The following is a 23,817-nucleotide window of genomic DNA, read 5'->3' as shown; positions in this document are numbered from 1 at the left end:
CGCTGTGAAACTGTTGTTGTTTACTGAAGACTGTAATCCATTGACTTTGACACTGATTTTCATTTAAAACTTGTTTTTTACATTACGAAAACTGAAAGTAACCCGAAAATTAATACCAGAAATAAATAACAACGGTGTGTCCTGCAAAATATTCCCGACAAAAAAGACTGTCAACAAATATCGGCTGTTTTGCGGTTACCCGGACCTGATTTTGTCCTGACACGAGGAAATTTTGCTCGCAAAGAATGTAAAGCATGGAAATACCTTCAAAAAAGGCGAAGTTGACGTTGAAGGATTAAATTCTTAGTAAAATAACTTCAGAAAATAGAGGAAATTCAGAAGTAAACAAAAAAAAATAATATGCGCGGCCAAATAGTAAGTGCGGGCGCAAAAAAAAAGTTTTTTTTATTTTTTTTTTTCGTTTTTCGAATTTTAGGTGCGGCAAATCCGACGAACAAATGATCAATTTGTTGTGGCCTTACCATATATTAAATAATGCACCAAATATAAACATGTTCCTGCCATACAACGTATTAAGTTGTTGGCCTGTATAAAAATGCAAACGTAATCAAAAATATAGATGAGCGCTTAACTTGCTATTTGAGTTATATTAAGACTTATTTTATAAAGATTTATACAAAGCGTTGGTGAACGCCTTCTTCCGTACATAGGGCTTTGATTTCATTTAATAAAGACATACCAGTTGTTTGACCTTGATACGAGTTTATCACGTGATAACACAGCATCAAGAAGGTCAAAGAACCCTTATCGCATCTAGACATACATGCTATAAATTGATCAATCCCATCAGACAACTGATGTTGCTTTATTTGTTCTTATACAATTATTACCACGAACAATGTCGCATATAAATTATACTTAAAGTAGGAAAAGCAATCAGTACTATGTCGGTCATAGTTATCAAGTTTAAGTAATTTTATAGTTTTCATTTGATTTTGCAGTTTTTCTAAGTTGAATACATATTTTGCATTTTATAGGTTTGATCAACATGCAGTACTTTTGATCTCAGTATGATTCCGTTAACCTTTTCGCATGAGATAGATTCATGTTTTTCTTTCAGTTCATATAATTTTCTTATTATTTGCTCATTGCTTCTTATTTTAATATCATCTGAAAGCTGATTCTGAATATTTTTTTCATTTTTTTTAAATTTAATTGTTGATAATCGTAGGTTACCTTTTAAAACTTCCCAAAATGGGTTGCAATCAGTGTTTTCCACAAGAGGTTTTTATTAAATTAACATTACTTTCTTTTATTAAAAGTTTATTATTGAATTTGAAATAACCTGAACGACGAATTGATGAAAATACCGGTTATTGTAGCTGTTACGCATAAAAATGACAGGCGTCTCAAAATTGACGTCAGTAGTATATTTCGAAAAACCGTAGTTTTAAAACTGTTCAATATTTTGAAAAAAAAGTAAAACCAGGCCCTAACTGGACATATGCTTTTCAATTCGTGTACCAATTTTCAGATATTAACTCGAAAATTCGCTCAGGGTCGCGTTCCACATTAAACAATAATGTTAACGACAAAACTATGAATAAATGTGAATTGGTCTAGAATGTTTTTTGTGTGTTTTTAGTCTTCACATTCACTGGCATGTTTGAGCAATGATTTTTTTTAGAATTGTTGTAACTGTTTTATAACTACTGTGCAGTTAAACTACAATTCAAACAAGTTTTCCGTTGAAGACAAGAAATAACTGAATTTATTATTTTCATTGTAATCATCATATTTTTCACATGTGCAGTAATTGATCATTTATATCCGATACATATTTTGTTTTAAAAAAGTAAATTCATATTCCGTTGTTTTAATTGTAATTTGGAAAAAAGTTATAAGAATGCAATTTAAATAACCATTAAAAACATAGGTTGTATAAAGCAGGCTAAATATCTAGCTCCCGTTATTAACTCGACCAGAATACCTTGCGGCAAAAAAATCAATTAAATCTGAAAAGATTGGAAGGCCTCTGATAGTGACGTAATAAAGAGTGACTAAAACTAATGAAGCACACAATGATATTATGATAAAACTTAATATTTGTCGTTTGACAGGTTTGCAAAATTCGTGTTGAAAGTTTTTGTCTTTATATCTGTTACTATAACATTGTCTGAAAAACGTTCAAGAAATTACTTAAACTTACAAAAATATAGTTTAAAAAAACCGCGTACACTTTAACGGTTGTTTAAATGAAGAGTGTAAATTTAAGACTGAACGCCCTTCGTTAGATTTTGAATGCTTATAACACCAATTTAATTTCATTGACTTTGATATTTTACATGATAGAGTCTTATCATAGTTTGAATTGTTGCAGGTACAGTAATTAAATAGATTAATTAAGCGAGCGAGCGAGCGAGTGAGAGAATGAGTATGCGAGCGAGGGAAGGAGTGAGTGATTGGGAGAGGGAGTGTACCATGTATTGAACATATGTACCGAATATAAACATGTTTTTGATAGTTTTAATTACATATATATATATATGCAGCATACCTGCTGTGTCAAAGTTGCTTCTTTTTGCGCGAGCAGTCCCTCCATTTCAAAAAATTGTTCCACACTATATGGAATTATTTTTTGAAATGAACATCAAATTTATATTAGGCCACACCAAATTAATAACTTGTTCATCGGATTTCCCGCACCTATTTCTTCAGAAAAGCAAAACAAATAAATTATTTTATCAATTGCTCCCGCACCATCTGAAATAAAGTGATTTTTAACGAGCGCTAATGATATATATAAGTAGAATGTAGCATTTTCCATTATAACCGCGTTGTTTGATCGTTACAATTACCAAAGCACCGGCTCAATCATGCAGCCGCTCTAATTAGAGTCAATGAACGATAAAGACCCGGATACAAGCGTCTAGATGATCGAGACTTAATTGGCAAAACTCTTCCTGATTCTAGAATATTACGTCAACAAATGACAATTATACCACCATTTAAAGTGTGGTTAAATTTGGACTTATATTTTTGCTTTAATTTGGCTCCCGCTAAAAGTAAACGTATATATTTTGGGCAAGAAGTGCTGAAATTTATCGTGAATGACAGTGATTATCCAAAGTTTGAATTTGATTCGGTCATGTTTGACGGGAATTCAGATGACCGTTACATTAAAAAGACAGTTTCCAATCAGTCATCTATACCTACTGCACCTGTCCAGGTAAAAACTCCAGGTGTGTATTTTAACTTCTTTGATGTTTTGCTGTTAATATAGCAAATATGATGTATTTTTGTAGTATTTGTTTCCTTCAAAAATAGTTATACATTTAATAATTGATGCATGTTTGTTTTTATTTTGCTACAGATCAGAGTATAGTGTTTATTTAATTCATATGCAATTCATGTACAGTAATAAAAAATAAAGTTGGCCAAGAAAGGAGCACCACCTTTCTTGTGATTTTATCAAACTGTTTCAGTAATGCATAATACATTATACTACATTAGAAATGAACATTTATGTATAATATTGCTTTAATATTAAAATTTCAGATTCCTCCGACACAACGGATCATGGTCGGCGATGAGGCAATGTGCATGGACAGTAGGATGGCGCTAAAAATAACCTGACTGACATTCATGTGTGCTTCATGCAATCCTATGAGTTTTACCATTCACACAAAAACATCAAACAAGCCGGATTGGGTATATTTTGTAATATAGTCAAAAAGGATAAAAAAATGGTGTCAGACTGTGTGATTGGAAAAAGGTATTAATCACACTTTGTGTTGAGAATAAATGTTTGTATATTTTTTTAGATGTTCATGTGTATTTCTAAACTTTATACAGAAATCATTCAAGTGTTAAATATTTATGCTGATTGATTTTTGTCTATGAAAAAATATTGCATATTCTTGTGTTTTCTTGAATTTTTTTTTGCTATATATGAAAATTGACACAATCAGTATTTGCAGCACAAAAGAAGTAAAAGTTTCGTTTGTTTATATGTTTATGTTTTCTACAACTTGTCTTAATTTGAACAAGATATCTAAAAAAAATCACGGAAAATCTGCAAGTTTAAAAAAGATAGGCGTTAAATTCTGAGAGAGCCTAAAATCATTCCGGCGCTGGCTGGAATTTTCTGTGACATTTTTCCAGCTGAAATGGTTTACAATAAGGTTTAGGTTTTTTTGTAAATTCTCTTCCAGAACTTAAATGTTGACCAAGCCCAATTGTGTAGCAAGAGTGATAGCTGTAGTTTATATTTGATTGCAAATGCCTATATTGATTTTGTGAGTTATTTTTCAAGTCACCAAGTCATTTCAATGGCATGAGATATGACAATGTATTTTAATAGAGAATTATTTTTAACAAAGTTTTCCTAAGGAAAAGTTGAAAACCTAGCTAATAGATTTGGATATGTTTCATTGGGCAGGCAGGTGGCTGTGACCATTGGTTTTTGTCCAGGATTTAACTTAGCCATGCATAGGGTATTTTGAAAAAATACTTTTCAAAAAGGTTTAAAAAACTGGAAAACTGGTTTTGAGTTCTCTTATTTATGAAATAGTTCAAAGAAATACATTTGCTTGATCTCAAATAGCATTTGTTTGATCTCAAAACTAATATTTCTATAGAGTTATATTTTATCATGCGTTCACTGGATGTTATCCTTGCACTGTTTACAATACCATTGTTTAGTTAATAAGTAAATAAAATGTGAGCAAAAGTGAGTTTAATGACTATATATATTTGTTCGCTCTTCGCTCGCTCCTCTTTTTTTGCTAAATGCAAATAAAATACTTTATTATTATTTCGCTCGCTGGTCCTATTATTTTTTGGAAAAAATCCGATGAACAAGTTATCAATTTGGTGTGGCCTAAATACTTAAACCACAAATGGAACTTCAGATTTTTAATTTCATTAAGGCACAAAAGACGTGTTTAAGCAAAATTATTGTAGAAGAAAAAAACATGGAACATAATTCACAAACAATTTTGACAGAATTTAACTTATGGACACTCAATAGTTTGTTTGCCAAAATCATCATGATTTTTAGTGTTTGGTATTGCTTATTTAATCACTGTCGCTCTCAGACTCCGGAATCAACTGAATCCTACGGTACTTCGTCGGCGGCGAATTCAATGTGCTGTGCAGGGTGTTTTGTTGTTTATATACTGAATTGGTTTCATATCTGCTGAAGTTGAATGCTACGTTCCCGTTGAATGTGGGTTCAAGGAAAAAGCCCGGTGGGGCACAGACATTGAAATTCTTATTCGACGTCAAGATGTGGGATATCGCCAGGGCCTGGTTGGTGTTCAATCTGCTATAATTGTTCATACTCAGATTTCTATGGCCGCTGATCTGAACGATTTCATTTGGCGGAACTCCTTTGTCGTTGAGCTTCCGAGCACTACAATATTTTGAAAAGAAAACTGAATTTATTGACTGATGAAGGTAAAGACTTAATTTCAAAATGCTTTTGCATACACGTATGCGGTTAGAGTTTGAAAGTAAAAATGATGTACAACTCTAGTACTAGCACATGTTGCCAAGAAAATACAAACCGATACCTGCAAAGAGCGTTATATGTTACAGAATTTTCAATAAAAGTGTACATACATGGGTAAGTTCATTCATTTTTTTAAAGAAAAAATCATCCAGAAATATTTGTTTGATTGAAATTTAAAATAATGCACAACTTTATAATGGCAATAAATTCCTGTACGGCGTGATGCGTTGTTCCTCTATGTCAGCATTTGCATTCATATTGCTCAAAATGCTGTAGATAGGGTTGATTCACATGGCACAGCTCCGGAACCATCCTTTTTGCTGGCCCGTATAAAAACTAAAATAAATGGGGTTTTAGGGTTAAGAGATTCAACAGGGCGCCACTCTTACTCTTTGATATAATTTAATTGTGACGCATATTAAACCCAGATACGTTCCCTTATACATGTTTGATACTTCGTGGACTTAAGTCATCTTCAATAATTATACCTCAAATACATCTTCTTTTATGTTTAAGTTTAAAGTCAATAGTATAAGTAGGCTTATCAATTTCAACGCGTGAAATATACTGCAAATTAAGATAGAATAATAATCATACGAACTGTTTGTATCCAATGAAGGTGACAGTAAATCTAACACGGAATAGAAACATATATTACAAAAGAGGTTCCAAAATGGTAAACCATTCTAAACATACTAGTTTTCAGTTACAAACTATTGTTTAACTATATTTTACATCCGATAAAATAATTGATTTTTATTTTAAAATGAGTGAAATTTTCATATTTATTTTTCAAGTTAATAACCAATGTGAATCATGGGGTCTACTTAAATGTCTTGCATAAAGGTGATTTATGGGTTAGAATTAACCACTACAATTCATGTCATTTGCAAATCATACTTAAAGTGCAAGTGGTCTTTGATTTCACCAGACATCAAATAACTTCATTGTGGTTGTCGTTGTCGTGAAAATCAATATCGACTTGGATTGCATGTTTTGGTTTATGTTTTAATACGGGCCCGATAGGGGCACTTTACATAGCCATTTTTTCATTCCAAATCAGCTAATCAAAACGTGTGAGGTATATCAATTCATTATCACAATGTTCAACAACAAGTTAACCAGAAATAGTCATGGCTTTCCTTCTGCATTTTCTTCAAAAAGAATGCAAATGCTGATGAACAGAAATAAATAACCACAATTGTTCTGTCATCCTATTGAAATGTATATTGTATATAATGTGTATATTGATGCATACAAATAGATTTGAAAACTTATGTATCGATTTAATTACGTTGGTGTAGACCTTCTTCTGTATATAGTTTATCATCTAAACGAACGGAACATGTACCACATATATTATATTAACTTCAATGACGTCAATGAACAAAGATATCGAAAATAAATACCAACACTTAATTATCTCTTATCAGTGATGCCACGAATGTTTTGATAAACATAAAATAAAATCAAAAAAAAATCAAGTTTCTTGAAAACAACTTTGAAACCAAGCAGCTTTAATCAATAGACAGACGAATGTTCTTCCTGAAAATACACTGCAAGATGGGTATTTTAGTGTTTATAAATATAAAGAGAAATACCATTTTTCAAGTCTAATATAAAAATACTAAGAAATAGCATATGCCAAGTCGAATTAGTATGTTTTATTAGATATTTCCTGAAATGTTTAAAGTTAACATGTTTTCAGATATTTCTGAAATATATAAAGCCAACAAATTATTTCAACAAAAATTATCATTTAAAATACTTGAGGTATTTGTGTTGCCTAAGTGTTTGTATTTCAATGTCAATTGGACACTTGTGTTCTTTATTCAAATGATATGACATTTAATTGCTAAATAATGTTTGCACACGGTATTCCAGTGTAGTCGAGATAATTTAAAGATGCAAATGTTCCTAACATGCAATATAAACCTGATCAAAAATGCAAGTGTTAACATACATAATGTAACTAGACATTGCAAATTATCAATATCACTATAACCAGCATATATTTTACGAGATAAGCGTGCTTTTTATGGCGATCATTTCCCACAAAAAGTATTGAATTCTAATATATTATGTGTTTAATGGACACGTTATTCATTTAAAAGGCAATGCAATCCTAATCTATACAAATACAAATCAAGCACATGACGTAATCGGTGTAACTGCACACCTTAAACATTTTCAATGTGTTTAATGTTACCCATTATTACATATTATCCTTCCGTGTCTTTACCATTTTGTGACGTTGTGTTTTATTTCTTCTAAATATTTATCCTTTCACATGCATCTTCAAACTACCACTGGAATATATTATTCCATAATAGTAGTCGTTGATCATGATGGTCTTACTTTAGATTTCCACGAATTGCCTCCCATAGCGTGGGTGCTTCAGCGACATTGAAAAGTATAAAATCTTGTCTCAGCGGTAGGATCTTATAGTTGCTAAACTGTTTTTGCATTATAGATGGATAGGAACGAAGTCACAATTTTTAAAATTATCTCAGTTAGGGTTTAACATTCTTGTCGTTGAGAAGACACATTGAACGGTACGATGCAATTGCGATAATACACAATGAACGTTACCATGCTACTGCAGGAATACATAATGAAAGTAACCATGATATTGCGAAAAGACACAATAAACATTATAATGCTCTTGTGAGAAGACGCAATGAACGTTACGTTGCTTTTGCGATAATAATATAGTGAGCGTTTCCACGCTTGAACGGAAATGCGCTATGAATGTTACGGTGTTAATAGTATAATACGTAATGTAAACATGCTTATACGGAAATGCGTAATGAACAAATACGTGCTAAAACGAGAAAACTTAATGAACGTAACCATGCTAATACGGCAATAAGTATTAAAGTTGTAAAGAACGCAGTCATGCTTCAACGTTAATACGTAACATACAATAGAGAAAATTTCTTAGAATATCATGCTAACATATGCAGATATGTGGAAATATCTCGTCATTAAAAAAAGTAAAGTAGATCATCAACCTCGTCAAACCTAGTGTTATACTTGCTAAATGTGTACTTGGTGTATCATCCTGTTCATATTCAGCAAACTCCTTTATTTCAGCGATGCGATATCACTGTAGCAGACATATGGCTAAAAACACTCTATGATTCTAATGACAAAAATGGGAATGTAAAGTAACCTTTATCAAATTTATTTTAAGTATCACTTTGACACGATTGTTTAAATGTGTCATGAATAAAAATGCCATGTTAAGAGATAACATAATTACGCAACACTTGTCCTGCCCTTGTACATGTACATCTACAAGTCACTAACTGAGGGCCTAAGATAATAACTAACTAATGCTGGACTGTTTTCTCTTTAAGCTTAGTGAGAGGAACATTATTTTTCTGTAATATAGTTCATTTATTTTGTTGTTTGTACGAGGTGTTCGGGAACTTCATATGATGGTGAAGCTATTGTGTATGATTTCAAACGTTTTTTTTTACGATTGTCGGATATACTCATTCATCATGTTATCGTTTGGGTAATGCAAGTGTTCACATTTTACTTATATACGTCGACAAAACCGTTTATAACATATATGTTCAATAAAAGCATCAATATCGATTCTACTGGTCTCAAATGACAGCTTATTAATCATAGAGAAAGCGTAAGTATTTCCTCAAATATAAATCTGAATTGATTGCATCGTATATTATGCATGCAAAACTATCTTTGAATATATGAGCAACAATTTCAAAAGGGAGGAAAAGGAGGTTACAAGCTAGTGTTTGCTTTTATGTAACTATACAGCAAGCCAACAATGGTATACTTTAGTTATAATAATTTGTTTTCTTGAAATATGTGGGCATATAGACATGAAATTAAAGTCGGTCGATGAAATAACTTTTTTAAGCTGTACACTTTAAAATGTGTTTGATATAGTTTGAATAACGTGTGCCTCAAGTTTGTACAATATTTCTATGTGCATACAGTATGTACATATGATTGGATATAAGAGATATGGTACGTCTCCGTCTTTCACTAAAGTTTTAGTCATCGCGTGATTTGATACGCGTGGTAATTAGTTTTAAATAGGATGAAATAAATCGAGGAAATGAATATAATACTAGCTTAATTAAATAACAGAAACCGAATTTGAATAAAACAATGATCGGAAATAATAATAAATAAAGAACTTACTTTTATAGATAAAATTTACAACTAAGTTTACAACGTATTTAACTTTTCTTGGTCCCGGTTAAAACTGAAGTTTGAGCTATAATTTAACTCATATACAACAAGTGCGTATTTCAGCCTTTTCCAAATGTGTACAATGTTTCACAATCATAAGTCTCGCGAACTCAGCCAATATGAATCAAGTATCATCTTAAAGGCCAGGCATTGCTTTGTTGTTGTTTTTGCGAAAGAGTTAACGTTTGCAATTCTGTAGCCTCATAAACACAACACAGAGCAATCAAGGGTAGCATTGTATGCACAAATCAATTAATCGAGGTTTGCTTTGAGGCACACCATCCCGAAATTGCACAATCCCTAAATGTTAACAGCAAATGAAACCCAAGTACGTAACAATTCCATAACGATTAAATGTTAAAGCTGCACTCTTAATAATTGAACATTTTGACAGCTTTTAATATTTTGTCGTGGAACGAGCCAATTTATTCAAGAACATATACGAACCAGTTATATAAGACTGCTGACAAAAGATCAGATCGCAGATAGTGAACATTAAACAAAAAATACAAAATGTAGCCAAAAGGCTTCGAGTAAATAAATCCTAAAAATACCCCCTTTTACCGACATACATAATATTAGGTTAATTGGACTTATGGACTTTTGATAATCGTCTTTAAAGATTTGTATACAACGTATATGACTGTCGATTATAATTTATGCTTTCTATAAGTATTAGTGTATATGTCTTCTTTATGTGTTTACCTGGTAGCGATAAAAAAAATAGTTGATCACACTATTTTTTTATCTCCGATATCAGAGAAACAACCGATTGTCGACTTTAATCAATCTTATTTGTTATGCAGGTGTTCACATTTAACTTTATGTATTTTCGTCATCATGTACATCACAAAATTTACCACACACACTCCAGTTGTTTACCTATAACTTAATGTATTTCTGCTTCCAATATAGAAGAAGTGGTAGAACGGTATGTATGTTTCTTTCTTGAAATATAACCTTGGATATATCGTAAACTATTTCAAGTATACATTTTTACATCTAAATGGCTATAATAATGCATTTAATATAATAATGTTTCAATGTTGGATTCTATTTCAGTTTTACTGATGTATTTAACATATATGTTCATGTCGTAAAACACACATCTATCCATGTGTATTCAATGTAGACCAATAGTATCAATTCTACTCCACTAACTACTACTACTACTACTACTACTACTACTACTACTACTACTACTACTACTACTACTACTACTACTACTACTACTACTACTACTACTACTACTACTACTACTACTACTACTACTACTACTACTACTACTACTGCTGCTACTACTACTACTACTACTACTGCTACTGCTACTACTTTTAGTACTACTTGTACTACTACTACTAATACTACTTCTACTACTTTTACTACTACTACTTTACTACTTCTACTCCAACTGCTGCTACTGCTACTACTACTACTACTACTACTACTACTACTACTACTACTACTACTACTACTACTACTACTACTACTACTACTACTAATACTACTATCACTACTACTACTACTATCACTACTACTACTACTACTACTACTACTACTACTACTACTACTACTACTACTACTACTACTACTACTACTACTACTACTACTACTACTACTACTACTACTACTACTACTACTACTACTACTACTACTAGTAGTAGTAGTAGTAGTAGTACTACTACTACTACTACTACTACTACTACTACTACTACTACTACTACTACTACTACTACTTCTACTGCTTCTACTTCTACTTCTACTACTACTACTACTACTACTACTACTACTACTACTACTACTACTACTACTACTACTACTACTACTTTTACTGCTTGTACTACTGCTTCTACTGCTACTGCTTCTACTATTTCTTGTACTTTTACTATTAATACTACTATTACTGCTACTGCTACTGCTTCTGCTACTGCCTATGCTACTGATTTTGCTACTGATGCTGCTATTGCAACTGCTTCTGGTACTACTACTACTACTACTACTACTACTACTACTACTACTACTACTACTACTACTACTACTACTACTACTACTACTACTTCTATTACTACTATTACTACTTGTACTACTACTACTTGTACTATTACTACTAATACTACTGTTACTGCTACTGCTACTGCTTCTGCTCTGCTTCTGCTAATGCTTCTGCTACTGCTTCTGCTACTGCTTCTGCTACTGCTTCTGCTTCTGGTACTACTACTACTACTGCTACTGCTTCTACTATTACTACTATTACTACTTCTACTACTACTACTTCTACTATTGCTACTACTACTACTACTACTACTACTACTACTACTACTACTACTACTACTACTACTACTACTACTACTACTACTACTACTACTACTACTACTACTACTACTACTACTACTACTACTACTACTACTACTACTACTACTACTTCTACTACTACTATTACTATTACTACTACTACTATTACTACTACTACTACTAGTACTACTACTACTACTACTACTACTACTACTTCTACTACTGCTACTACTACTACTACTACTACTACTACTACTACTACTGCTACTACTACTACTACTACTACTACTTTTAATACTAATAATAATAATAATAATAATAATAACAACTACCTGTTGTGCCATTGTGAACACATTATCATTGTATACAAATTCGTGAATCTTACATAAATTTGATTTGTAAAACATATGTTTTGAGGTAAATGGGATCAACGGCAAGCCTTTTTTGCTTGTTAAAGCTTTACTATTAATGAATATGTTATTCTCTTCCTATTCATGAAAAACTATACATTTTCGCAACATGAATCCTTTGACAAAACTGTCAATCATATATTAAATACATAGAACGAAGTTATATCGGTTTGGCACGGAGTTTAAATTGATTGATATAAAAGAAATGGCTATAAATATTTATTCCGCGTTAATATACACAGTAATTCTCAATAAGCCGTTGCAAATAGTGCCGACGGCGATTTTTGGTGCGATTAATCAGATTCCATAATCGTAAATGTATGCATGAAATGTGCTTAGTGTTTGGTTAAGATCGTGGGCAAAGAAGCTATTTAGTTAGTGAAAAAAATGAGTTCATATGTGCTTAAATGACATGTTCGTTACTGTCGCCAGAACAAAGGGCTAAACTTTCCTACATATTAATTTCATACTTTAATAACACATAACGAAGTGTTTATTTTCATACAAAAATATTATATCTTATTTATGTTCATGTTCAAGCAGGAAAGATCATATTCAAATCATTGTTCAAATGATTCCATTGGAAATAAGTTTTCACATAAGGCAACGCCATTGTTCAGGTAATAACTGCTTCATAAATTAATGCCTTTAAAACATTATAGCATAGTTTTCAAGTATGTGATAATATAGATGCCTAATTATTGTCATTTATTAATATACAGTATTAAATAAATGATTTCATAGTTACATGATGGTTTAAGAATGCACCAAATCTGTTTTCTGTGTGTGATACAATTGAAGTTAACGTAGATTTCCGATACCCCAAATCATACGATACGTAATGACTTTCCTTTAATCACGCAGCGTGGGAACACCAAAGTCAATAAATGATGAATAACCCTAATCAACATCATTGTACTTCTCTGAATAACCCAACTCCATATATATTGATGTCCAATAAAGTCCTGGCTTTACTGCTTAATTGTACCAATGCCAAATAAATCAATACTATGACTACTTTATTCGTATCAATTAAGGAACGTTACGACTTAACCGAAAATAAAGTGGTGTCTTATACATACAAATGTGATCAATACAATAAACACCGATAATATATTTACAAGAGTGCCATGTAAGTTATTCTAATAATGTCATTTAAAAACCTGTTTTTGTTGTATTTTAAAGAATATAAAAAAACATATTTCAATGGAATTGTATCTTCTGACTCTATAATAGGACTTTCTTTTATTTTTAAATGAAATTAATAAATCAACCTTTTCCAACAGAAGGGAACTGTTTTCTTATTTGCCACTTTCATTCAAATCGATCCAGTTACAAGGTACCGTGTTCCCTTTTTTATATGATTAGTTAACCACGTGATGTTTATCTACAGTCATTTGATCATGTGACCGCAAAAAATTCTCTTCCTTTCTATTTTTGAATGGCAGATGAAAACCATAATCAGTGCTCCAGAATCTTACAAATAGTTCACCAATAACTAACATCGAAACTCTCTCACTCAAAAAGTTTAAACACTACGAATGGTAATGCCAGTGGCAAAGACAAGTAGCCAGAACATTGGTATATTTATCATAGCCGCAATATATTGAAACATAAGCAGCATTCAACGACAGTTAATTCCATTTCTGTGGTGAATGACACATCTCACTAATAACATATTTGCCGGTGCTGTCATGAACATCCAGCATTTAATTACGTGAATAACCATATCAAATGAATCCACATTAAATGTGGCGATTGCTAACATACTCGTGATCTCGATAGTGACGTGTAACTTGCGGAAAAAATGCTACATGATTTGATATTTGTGTAGTGCTGCTCAACGTACCCTCAAAACTGTTTTGTTCTGAATTGCTTTTGAATTATTAAAAAAAACAATTACATTGACTATAAACGTTTTCAATAATTTTAAACAGTTTTAAGTAAAAATGGCGAAATATTCTGCATGTGTAGTGTGCCGATGTCAAAAGGAAAAACATCAACAACGGTTATCACTATTTGTTAAAGGTACTTGTTAAATTTTCCGCCTTGATGATAAATTATGTCCATCAGCGGCACAAACCTAGTGTTCTGTATGCATGCAACTATTAAAACATCACTTGGTTTCGACTTTACATTGATCGTTTAAAAAATGAATATCAATTAACGAAAGATCATTGAATCGTCATTATGGATATCTATAAAAAATTCACAAAAGCACGCGCTGCCACAAAGAAAATATCAAATATAGAATTATTGGAAAGTATTTTAACACAAAATACCACCTAACCCAGCTTAGGAAATGCGCAGGACTTTTAAATAAAATATTTAAGTATATGTCCTTCTGATCAAATATTATGCACAAAGTGAACTCATAAAATGAAGTCATAAGATTGATACAGTTATTGCTTAAAATTGATTAAACCACCATACTTTTTTCTAAATTCCATTATGATCATTTTCAAGGAAAGTGGAAAACATTGAAATAAAAAATATTTTTTACCTAAAATAATTACTTGAAATTCGAGCATATCAATATCTGATTATACATAGGTAAAGCACCAATAATTTCACTGTTTGCCAATGAACAGCGATGTCTTTAACAAGGAAGTGAATATGAGGATTATATCTATAATTTTGAACCAATTTATAACCGATTACAAAAGTGTGTGGTTGTGCGCATGTTACCTATCTTAAGTAATCTCGAGCTGGATTGAAGTCGTTCAAAATCGGAAATCCCATCGTTTATTGATATGGCCATTGGTGCGTGGGTTCTTTATGCGGTGATTGTATGTTTTGAGTATATCGTTCAATGACATTTGGGTGATTTCCTTGTTCTCCTTAAAATTGTTTGAATTAAATATTTGACTACTAGGCTCGACACAGTATGTTCCAATTGTATTATCTACATATTTTTGACTACGTTGAAGTACAACGTTTATATAGTTTGAATAGCATTGTTTTCACGATTTTAATTAGATTATGCATAATTTCATGTTTCATTATCAAAGTAGCTGTTACAAGCCAATGAATGACAATTTCCAGAAAATAATCTGTTCTTATTTAAATACGTGGTAACTGTTACGGGTAGACTATAAACAAGGAGTGGCGAAATTCAACCGATTTGCACGAGGTTGCCTAACATAACATATGACGAACACTCGGGATTATAGTTGTTGAACGACAATCTGCCATGCATTTAAATTAAATGGTTAATCTAGAAATAAATGTATGCAAGGAAATTAAATCATAATTAAAGATGAAAATAATGATATTATTTAGCTAAAACAAAACAGATATATTTATTGAATAGAACATGTTTTTTTCTTTATTTTGTACGTTTTTGAAAATATCCACGGATGCATATTTGTACAGATAAATGTTATATACCTTTCCGGTTTTCTTTGTATTTTTTAAAGGAAGTATCAAAGATTACGCGAAGCTACAAGGCATGATATAATTATATTCAATAATCTTAGACGAGTCTGTCATATAATTAAAAGTATGTCTTTGTCTATTGATTGTTATTGATTTCAGCTTTCAATTGCTTTATAAATTAATTAAATCGATATTAAGATTTAATTTTATATGAGTCGTCTTATCGACAGGCGTAATCAAAATTTGGTAAAATCAATTATTTTAATTAAATAGTGCGTTAAGTTGACAAAGTTTTGAGATCTCGATCAGCTGTATATTTTATATGAAAATAGAAGATATAGTGGTCGGAAATATGCTTGACATCGATCCTATTGATGTATGTCTTTCTATTTCAGGATGAGAGAACACTTCCGGTATGTATATTGGTTTTTCTCAATTTCTATATCGTAAACTACTGCATGTTTACATTTTTACATTTGAACGGATATGACAATGGAATGAAAAGATGTTTTATTGTTTCGTTTTAATTTTACTGTATCTTAATATGTGTATTTAACATATATGATCAGGTAAAAAAACTCTTCCTTTTTGATAACATGTAGAATATCAGTATCCATTTTACTATTATATCATAACAACTTATTAATCGTAGAGCCAGTGTTGGGTTTTCCTTAAATAAAAATCTGAATACATCAAAATTTATGTCATGCATTCTAAGTTACCTTTTAATATATCAGCAGCAATTACAAAAGCCAGATAAACAACGTTACAATCTACTATGTGTTTTTATAAAAATGTACAGCAAGCCAACAAGTGTTTACGTTAGTTATATGTTTTTTGTTTTCTAGAATAATGCGTGAATGTAGACATAAAATCAAAATCGGTCAAAATTCGTTTGATAATTTTGTATAACAATTGCATCAATTTTAAATACTATTTATGAACACGCAATTTTTTCTTATTTATAAAAAAATCCTACATCTGCGCAACATGACTCCTTTGACTAAAGGGTAAATGTTACATTAATTACAGAGAAGAAAGATATATTAGTCTTTCCCGAAGCTTAAATTGCTTGTAGATCCGTTTGCTTTAAATAAAAGCACCATACGAAAAGACAACTTTAGAACTTGATGACACAATATTTGTCTTATCCTCGTATAGCTACAGTACATAACATCTAGCTAATTGTTGGGATTGTACTTCCGATTGATTGATATAAAACCATAACCATAAATAGTTATGTCGCGTTCATATTCAACTTCGGGACTGTATAAAACAAAACCACTTGTCTTGTCCTTTTTCATCTACACCCCAGAAACATTCTAACCTAGAAACTAAATAATGATAAGTTGTTTTCTTTTCTTTATGCTCCAGAAAGAAGAACACTATTTAAAAATGTATATATGTGTAAGTACAAAGTAATATCGGAAATTTTAACATACATACAGTTTATAATGAAAAAAAAACGTTCAAACACTATCTCTATATATTTCTGCTATTCGTAACAACATACATATGTTCCCCTGACGCAGTAGAATAACACAATTACCGCACACACGATATGCATTTTACAGTATTTTGGTGATGAAACATATACTCAAGTATTTTGGAGCAATACTATCGCGTGTAAAAATGATGTAATTTTATGTAATATTGTAATTTTGATTTAAATTTTTGAGATAATCTTGACCTGTGTATTTTTGCTTTGTCATGTTTACCAAAAAAAATAATTTAACGTTTGATATAATGCATAAAAATAGTATATCTAATTTAAGTTCATGCTCAAGCAAGAAGGGTCATATTTAAATCTTTGCTCAAATGATTCCATTTCAAGTTTTTACATAAGCGCAAAGCCATTGTTCATTTGGGTAAAAACTGCTTCATGAATTATTGCACATTCTAGCATAGTTTTCATGTATTTCAAGTATTGATACGTCTGGGATGGAGTTAACGTAGATTTCCGTTACCCTAAATCATACGTTTCATAAGAATGTTCCTTTTATCGCAAGATTCCTCAGCGTGGAAACACCAATGTCAATAAATGTTGAATAAGACTAATCAACATCATTGTACCTTTCTTAATAAACGAAATCCATATCCATCGATGGTCAATAAAGTCCTGGTTTTACTGCTGAAGTTAATACTATGACTACTTTATACGTATCCATCAAGCAGTCATCAAGCCCGTAGCAATTTGACAAAAAATAAAGTGGTGTCCTACACATACACTTGCGATAAAGATGAGCACCTAAGTATTCATACCAGCCACTCCAGTGCCGAATACGTTCCTCCTAAAAACCTCATTTATAATCTGGTTTTTGTTGTATTTGAAATTAAATTAGAACCAAATGTGCATGGAATGATATAGTTTGACCCCAAAACAGGATGTTTATTATTGTAATTATGAAATTAAACCGTAACCTTTTAAAAGTGAAGTGAACTGTTTTCTTATATGTCAAATCTATCAAAAAATACGGTGTAGTGTAAATGTTGTGTTATTTGGTTCGCTGACCACCTGTCATTCATCTACAGTCGGTTTGTCATGCGACTGCGAAAACTCATTTCTTTTTTGTTCTGAAATGACAGTGGGAAACACAAATAGTTTTCAAGAATCTTACCAACGATAAACCTCGAAAATCACTCGCCCAGAATGTTCAAACTCTATGCATGATAATGACACTGGCCAGAAATTCAGTACAATTATCCTTCTGCAAAATGCTGAAACATAAGCAGCATTCAAAGATAGCTTATTCCATTTCAATGACACATCTCCCTTACACCATATTGCCAGTGCAGTTCTGAATATCCAGCATTTTATTACTTTAATATTGTCCTAAATTAAATCCATTGAACATCTGGCGACTTATTAAATACTCGTGATCTTTATGTAACTTTCGGAAAACGTTCAACATTTTATGTACACTCGAAAGCTTTTCTGCAGTGAATTGTTATTGCATTATTATAATATATTAACCTTGACGGTAAACGTATTGAATACATTATGATGTTAATATTTTGAACAGTTTCAAGGAAAAAAAATGCATATTTAAGTAATGTATCGGTAGTGTGCCGATGTCAAAAGCGAAACAAAAACAACACTTGTCTCTGTTTCTTAAAGGTTCTCGTTAAAAATTCCCTATTTATTTCTCCGCTTTGCCAGATAAAGTGTTTCTATCCACGGCACTTACACAGTATTCTGTATTTTTACAACGATTACAACATGTCTTGGTTTCGGCTCTATATTCAACATTTATAAACTAATGAATGATAGCTAACGGAAATCTTTGAATCGTCATTATGGATTAATACAAATGTTCACAAAAGCAGGCGTTGTTACAAAGTCAAATATCAAATATTAATGTTATGCAAATAATGTTAATTCAATTGACCCCTTAGCCCCGTCAATGGGAATGCGCAGGCATTTTAATCAAAATATTTAAATTGCTTTCTGATTAATTATCATTTAAAAAGTAACGTTCATAAACTGAAATCATCAGATTGATAATTTGCTATTGTTTAAACACTACATTTTTTTTTCTAAAAACCATTATGATTATGTTAAAGGAATTTTAAAACATTCACAGATTATATTAAAATCACCTAAAATAATCACATTAATTTCAAATATATCAATATTGATTACACAGACAAAAAAACAGTTTTTTGTTTCAGTTCATTCCTATCATTTATGTCATCACATCAACACCAATTATTTAATTTTTCGCCGATATACAATGATATCTTCAATAAGGGAGTGAATATGAAGACTGTAGTGTAATTTTAAACTAATCATAATCGTTTGCCTAAGTGTGTTGTTGTGTGCATATTACCTAGTTTAAACCCCAAATATCGATTTAAGTCCTGTTACACGTCCGTACGATAGTGGAGTTACCCTCGTGCATTGATATGGATCATTGACTATGTTATATCATATCATTCATGTCGAGTGAATAACATTGTTTTCATCAATTTAAAATTCTCAGAATACATGATTTCATGTTTCATTATAAAATATTTCGTAACAAGTAAATGAAAATACAATTTTCGGGCATAGATCGACTAGAATTTTCTCTAATTAGGTATGTTTGGGATTACTGTTACGTATAGGTTCTTAACAACTAAAAAAGTGCCATATAGACATGAAATCAAAGTCGGTCGATGGAATAACTTTTTTGAGTTGTACACTTCAAAATGTTTGTTTTTTTGTATAAATTGTGCTTCAAGTTTTATGTACAATATGTATATGTGAGTACAGTATGTACATATGTTTGGATATAAGAGAAAATGTACGTCACCGTCTTTCACTAAAGCTTTAATCATCGCGTGATTTGATACGCGTTGTAATTAGTTTGAAATAGGATGAAATAGATCGAGTAAATGATGATATTACTTATTTAATTAAATTACAGAAACCGAATTTGAATCAAACAATGATCGGAAATAATAATAAATAAAGAACCTACTTTTACAAATAAAATTTACAACTAAGTTTACAACATATTAAACTTTTCTTGGTCCCGGTTAAAACTGAAGTTTGAGCTATAATTTAACTCATCTATAACAAATGCGTATTTCAGCCTTTTCCAAATGTGTACACTGTTTCACAATCATAAGGCTCGAGAACTCAGCCAATATGAATCAAGTATCATCTTAAAGGCCAGGCATTGCTTTGTTGTTGTTTTTGCGACAGAGTTAACGTTCGCAGTTCATTAGCCTCATAAACACAACACAGAGCAATCAAGGGTAGCATTGTATGCACAAATCAATTAATCGAGGTTTGCTTTGAGGCATACCATCCCGAAATTTCACAATCCCTAAATGTTAACAGCAAATTCCATAACGATTAAAGCTGCACTCTTAATGATTGAACATTTTGACAGCTTTTAATATTTTGTTTTGGAACGAGGCAATTTATTCAAGAATATATAGGAACCAGTTATATAAGACTGCTAACAAAAGATCATATCGCAGATAGTGAATATTAAACAAAAAATACAAAATGTAGTCAAAAGGCTTTGAGTAAATAAATCCTAAAAATAACCCTTTTTACCGACATACATAATATTAGGTTAATTGGACATATGGACTTTTGATAATCGTCTTTAAAGATTTGTATACAAGGTATATGACTGTCGATTACAATTTCTTCTTTCTACAAGTATTAGTGTACTACTACTACTACTACTACTACTACTACTACTACTACTACTACTACTACTACTACTACTACTACTACTTTAGTATTACTTGTAATACTACTACTATTAATACTATTTCTACTACATTTTTTTTACTACTTCTACTACTTCTACTACTTGTACTACTACTACTTTACTACTTCTACTCCTACTGCTGCTACTGCTACTACTACTACTACTACTACTACCACCACCACCACCACCACCACCACCACCACCACCACCACCTCCACCACCACCATCACCACCACCACCACCACCACCACCACCACCACCACCACCACCACACCACCACCACCACCACCACCACCACCACCACCACCACCACCAACACTACCACTACCACTACCACTACCACTACCACTACCACTACCACTACTACTACTACTACTACTACTACTACTACTACTACTACTACTACTACTACTACTACTACTACTACTACTACTACTTGTAGTAGTAGTAGTACTACTACTACTACTACTGCTTCTACTACTACTACTACTACTACTACTACTACTACTACTACTACTACTACTACTACTACTACTACTACTACTACTACTACTACTACTACTACTACTACTACTACTACTACTACTACTACTACTTCTACTAGTACTACTAGTACTACTAATAATAACAATATGTCATCCTTTATAACATAACATACTGTTATGAATCTAATGAAATAGTCACAAGTCTTCATGCACTGTTATGCCATAGTGAACACATTACCATTGCATACAAATTCGGGCATCTTACATAAATTTGATTTGAAAAACATGTTTTGAAATAAATGGGATCAACGGCAAGCCTTTTTTTGCTTGTTAAAGATGGACTATTAATGAATATGTGGATGGGTATGGGAATATGATCATTCTGGCCCAAAAATGACATTTTGAGATATTGTAACCTTTATGATGCCAACTGTTTCTAGAACAAAAATCCAAAGTTTCAAGTCAAAATTTACAAAACCTAAAAAAATATAGTACGTTTCGTAACACGGATGTAGAAATCGAAATGAACAAAATGTATGGTCTAATGTGTTTATTTAGAATGAAATATCCATGGCAGATAAGTATCATGTCAAGGACTATTTACATGTAACATGTAAGTTGTAGCATAGAAACAATAAGCACTCATAGTTTGATTACAAAAGTTAACGAAAAGTTCATAACTGCATTTGGTTACTATGGTAACTATTGATAATGCCATTTTCACTCATTTTCTAAATATTTCTCAAAAATAATGTTTTTCATAAAAATGTGTTTTAAGTTATTGACATTTTTTTGATACCAAGCAATTGCAGAAATAAAATTTGAAGTTGTTAGTCAAATATTAAAAAAAAACCCAATGGATATGAAACATTTTGTAACAGAGGGCTTTAACACAATTTGAACGAAATGTTCGCTAAATCTGTTCTTTTTTTGAATGAAGTATAAAAGTCAAAATATAAAGCTGTCTTTAATAGTATCACATAAACTACAAAAGGAAAATAACAAGTATACATCGCTAATGTCCATAATGATAAAGAAACTTATAACAAAGGTCAAAGCAAAATTCAGTTGCTATGGTTACTTATGAAAATGTTATTACCAATCATTTTTGACATAAAAATAGTCTACATAAAAAAAAAATATAAGTTATTGACATCTTTATGATACTAAGTATTTACAGAAATTAAATCTTAAGTTTCACGTCAAATTTCACAAAATTTAATAAACATATGAAACATTATGAAACACAGGGATAAAAGCCACAATGTGAACAAAACTGTTCTAATTTTAGATATAATATATATGTCAAGATACCTGTTTAAATTTATAACTTATCTTTACTAGTGTTGCATAAACTTCAAAATTAATATAGCAAGTACACATTGCTAATGTCCATAATGACATAGAAATTGGCCACAAAGGTCAAAGCAAAAATCGGTTGCTATGGTTGCTAATGAAAATGCTATTTCCAATCATTTTCAAAGTCTGCCACAAATAATGAGTTCTATATATACAATGCGTTTTAAGTTATTGGCATGTAAATGATACCTAGTATCTAGGGTATAAAAACGAAAGTTTCAAGTCATTTTAGTACAAAGAAATCAAAAGATATGGATCATTCTGTTACACATTGGTAAGCCATTGACGTGCAGCATCTAGGCACGGTTTGTGCTTTATTTCAGGCAAAACACCACATTCTGGACTCATCCTCAAAAGAATAACAATTTTTGAGGAATCTACAAACTCTTTGCATACTAAAACTCCTGGTTTATGTTTTGATACATAGAAATGTTGGTATTTGGTAATATTCTTTAGAGTTTTGAAATATGCATCTAGGAATGATTTCCAACAGTGAACTGTGACTGGCTGCTGAGGGTTCAACCAATATCCATATTTTTTCTTTACAGTTAGCCTTCCCTCTTAAGTTGCCAAAATACTCTATTTAATATGGACACAAATATGTCGTCCAAGATTGAATTTGCATTTGCGCATGTTTAATGTGTTGCAAAGATAATCTGTATGTTTAATAAATGTTAGAAAGAGTTTCGTATATCATTGTATACGAATAATACTCATCGACCCACAAACACACGCACGCACAGATTACACAACATATTTAAAATTGTGATCATCGTAGTGATAATGGTGATCACATAATTTGGAGTGTTATTTTATAAAACCAAATAAAACTAGCATAAAGCTTCATTCACCGTTGTACTGCAGCCACGTTCAAAACACTATCGATATACAGAAACTGGGACATCAAACATACATTAATATTAGCAATTACCATAATGTGTGATAGATAAATTCTTTGGTAACACTGAGTG

The 23,817-nt window shown here is 31.5% G+C and overlaps 1 protein-coding gene across 10 annotated transcripts in view; it reads left to right on the top strand.

The window, feature by feature from the left end:
• The window catches only part of LOC128222114 (protein Daple-like), a 127,853-nt gene that overhangs the window by 40,920 nt on the left and 63,116 nt on the right, over positions 1 to 23,817 (top strand). For 3 of the 10 annotated variants that reach the window (XM_052930972.1, XM_052930968.1, XM_052930969.1), the window contains 2 exons: positions 10,625 to 10,640; positions 16,185 to 16,202. The exons of 1 other annotated variant lie outside the window; for it this stretch is intronic. In XM_052930972.1, coding sequence (XP_052786932.1) covers positions 16,186 to 16,202 — 17 coding nt within the window. In that variant the 5' untranslated portion in view covers positions 10,625 to 10,640; position 16,185. Of the gene's footprint in view, positions 1 to 9,104; positions 9,126 to 10,624; positions 10,641 to 16,184; positions 16,203 to 23,817 lie in introns of all 10 variants that reach the window. 6 more of the 10 variants (XM_052930967.1, XM_052930964.1, XM_052930962.1 and 3 more) reach the window with 3 other exon arrangements.

This window comes from Mya arenaria, chromosome 16 (genome assembly GCF_026914265.1).
Source record: "Mya arenaria isolate MELC-2E11 chromosome 16, ASM2691426v1".
Classification (NCBI taxonomy): domain Eukaryota; kingdom Metazoa; phylum Mollusca; class Bivalvia; order Myida; family Myidae; genus Mya; species Mya arenaria.
Note: the sequence above shows the minus strand (reverse complement) of the source record. Positions and strands in the feature narration are given on the sequence as shown.